The 3,236-nt window shown below is 38.8% G+C and overlaps 1 protein-coding gene across 1 annotated transcript in view; it reads left to right on the top strand.

The window, feature by feature from the left end:
• Positions 1-1,431, top strand: part of rps23 (ribosomal protein S23) — a 1,868-nt gene extending 437 nt beyond the window's left edge. Inside the window, exons 2-4 of the mRNA XM_089125088.1 lie at positions 363-522; positions 610-730; positions 1,235-1,431. Coding sequence (XP_088981214.1) covers positions 363-522; positions 610-730; positions 1,235-1,381 — 428 coding nt within the window. The 3' untranslated portion in view covers positions 1,382-1,431. The remainder of the gene's footprint in view (positions 1-362; positions 523-609; positions 731-1,234) is intronic.
• Positions 1,432-3,236: the final 1,805 nt, after the last annotated feature.

The following is a 3,236-nucleotide window of genomic DNA, read 5'->3' as shown; positions in this document are numbered from 1 at the left end:
ATATGGCAACGTTGGTTTCTTTAGGGTTATTTTAAGACGTCATAACAGTAGTTTGAATCTTAAGTGAATCCTCATGCTATAAGGTTTCTTATATGCTTTTTTACTCTTAAACGACGAATCCGAGCCAACCATCCCTCTAAGTGTGGTTTCTTTTTTGATGAGCATCTTGAAGCTTTTGACACTCCCCACCAATTGATTTATTTATTTTTAGTGAGTTTTATTCAGTTCTAATCCATTTTATAGGTATAATAGATTTCCATGTAATTAAAAATTGTTCAAAATGTCATGCATGTTAATTGTCAGATTCTGGGTGTATGAGCAACTGCTTTTTCTTATGCCTTTCTCCCTTTTTCTTCCTTTAGGCAAGTGTCGTGGACTGCGTACTGCTAGAAAACTGCGGAACCACCGCCGCGAGCAGAAATGGCATGATAAACAGTACAAGAAGGCTCATTTGGGCACTGCTCTGAAGGCCAACCCCTTCGGTGGAGCTTCTCACGCTAAAGGCATCGTGCTTGAGAAAGTGTAAGGCGATGTGCATCAAGACAATGATGAATATGTAGGTTTACAGGGGGAAAAAAATGACGTTAACTTTGTTTGTCCTCATGACAGTGGTGTTGAAGCCAAGCAGCCCAACTCTGCCATCAGGAAGTGCGTCAGGGTCCAGCTGATCAAGAACGGCAAGAAGATCACAGCTTTCGTGCCCAACGACGGCTGCTTGAATTTCATTGAGGTAAATTGGATGCTTGTGTTGCTAGTAGGGATGTAACAATACTCTCATATCACGATCCTGAACTCACTATACAATATTATTGATTTTGTTTATATTGCATTGTGGGTGTAAATGAATAGGCTTGGACTTGGTGCTGGAAACCTGGCACAGGACAATAGAGACACCAGAATAAAAAATATTGATGATTCTGAAGCTGAAAATACAGAATTATTTTAGGCAAACATGCTTTCACTCTGACTAGTTTAAATTTAAAATAATGTAGGCCATGTTTTACTGGCAACATAAGACGTTAGGCATTATCAAAAATATTTCCCTCATTGCATTCTCCTCAATTTTGGGTGAACTAAACACAATATGTATAGTCACTATCCATGATGCATATTGTTGCATTTTTATATTGAGACACGATATGTTAAACCCCTAGTAACTAGACATTATTTGCTATATTTGAGTTTAAGAGAATAAATCATTGCATGAATCAAGGACATAATTTCTCTGTTCCAGGAAAACGATGAGGTTCTGGTGGCAGGGTTCGGTCGTAAGGGACACGCCGTGGGTGATATCCCTGGTGTTCGTTTCAAGGTGGTGAAGGTGGCCAATGTTTCTCTTCTGGCTCTGTACAAAGGCAAGAAGGAGAGACCCAGATCATAAACTGTTCTTGGTGAAATCACAATAAAAGGAATTTTTTTTGTTCCATGAAATGTCCATTTGTCTTTTATAGAATGCTTTGAGGTTTATATGGTTTAGAAGTGTGTGCTGCAGTGATGACGCGAGTTAACACTACCGTGATGCCCTCAATATCCAATTAGATTATTGCAGAAAATTTGCTCTTGCTGATACCAGCAGAAGTTTGATTCTTGGATGCACCGAATCCACTGCTTAAAGGGTTAGTTCACCCAAAAATGAAAATTAAGTCATTAATTACTCACCCCCATGCTGTACCAACCCCGTAAGACCTTCGTTCGTCTTCGGAACACAAATGAAGATATTTTTGATTAAATTTGAGAGCTGTATAACTACCACATTGGCTCCTAAGGGACTGCCTCTTGACGGCCCAGAAAGTCAATGAAGAAAATGTTTAAATATCCCAAGTGACTACCGTGGCTCAACTATATGTTTATCAAGCGACGCGAATACTTTTTGTGCGAAAAAACAAAAAAAATAACGAGTTTATTCGACTATTTCTTTTCTTCCTTGTAGGCCAGAAACGAGATTTCCTTAGATTTCCACGACGCATGCGCGAGAATTGCGATCTCCTTACACTACTTCAGTTCAGTTCTCGCGCATGCGTCGTGGAAATCTAAGGAATTCTCGTTCTGGCCTACAAGGAAGAAAAGGAATAGTCGAATAAACTCGTTATTTTTGTTTGTTTTTTCGCACAAAAAGTATTCGCGTCGCTTGATAAACATATAGTTGAGCCACGGTAGTCACTTGGGTTATATAACCCTTTAAGATTCTGCCGAATACCGAATCCTACTTCCATCCTCAGTCCATTAAAGGAGTAGTTCACTTTTATAAAAAAAACTTCTGCTGATAATTTATTCTCCCCCATGTCATGCAAGATGTCTATGTTTTTCTTTCTTCAGTCGAAAAGAAATGAAGATTTTTGATAAACATTCCAGGATTTTCTCCATATAATGGCATTCAATGGGGTCCAAATGATTCAAGGTCCAAATGTGAGTTTCAGTGCAGCTTCAAAGGGCTTTAAACGACACCAGACAATGAATAAGGGTCTTATCTAGTGAAACGAGCGGTCATTTCAAAAATAAATAAAACAGTTTGAGTTTTATAAGCTCAAATGCTCTCCTTGCTCTGTTCTGTGATGCGAGTTTGTGACTCTCCTGTTTAAACTCGTTTATGAATGAATCTTTTTTCGAGTCATGACTCGAAGGCTCCTAGATAAGACCCTTATTCATTGTCTGGTGTCATTTAAAGTCCTTTGAAGCTGAAACAAATTTGAACATTAATTTGAAACAAATTAACTCTGAAAAAAATAGAACAGTTTATGAACGTTTCAAAATTTTGTGAAGAATTTAAAATTCAGTGTGCTAGTGTTTTTGTGTTTGGTGTACAAGCGTGTGGGGGGGAATCACAGATTAGTTGTCGACTCCCTCGCTCTCTCTCTCAATAATGTGTATCTGACTGGCCATGGCAGTGAACGCTGTGACTGTCCCCAGAATCCAGATGGCTCCTGGCCTCAAAATCACATTCAGACCATCACTAGTTTTATAACAGGTAAATCATGTGCGACTAAAACTCCTTTGAGAATCAAAATGCTGTTTTTTCTTCTGTGAGCTGACATCGCATCTGTTGGTGCACAGTGAAATATTCACTGGTTCGTGTAATGGATTTGGTCGGATTTCTAAAAGGAAGCCGGTGTGGATTGGATCGTGCATTAACTCTGTTTTAAAAGTTTGCGGGGAAATGATGTGGAAGAGAAAATCTAAGTAAACACTGAATGTGCTTCTCCTGAGGTTGCAATATGAACACTAAATACTAGAATAAC

The sequence above is a fragment of the Pimephales promelas genome, chromosome 21 (genome assembly GCF_988280905.1).
Source record: "Pimephales promelas chromosome 21, fPimPro1.hap1.1, whole genome shotgun sequence".
NCBI lineage: Eukaryota > Metazoa > Chordata > Actinopteri > Cypriniformes > Leuciscidae > Pimephales > Pimephales promelas.
Note: the sequence above shows the minus strand (reverse complement) of the source record. Positions and strands in the feature narration are given on the sequence as shown.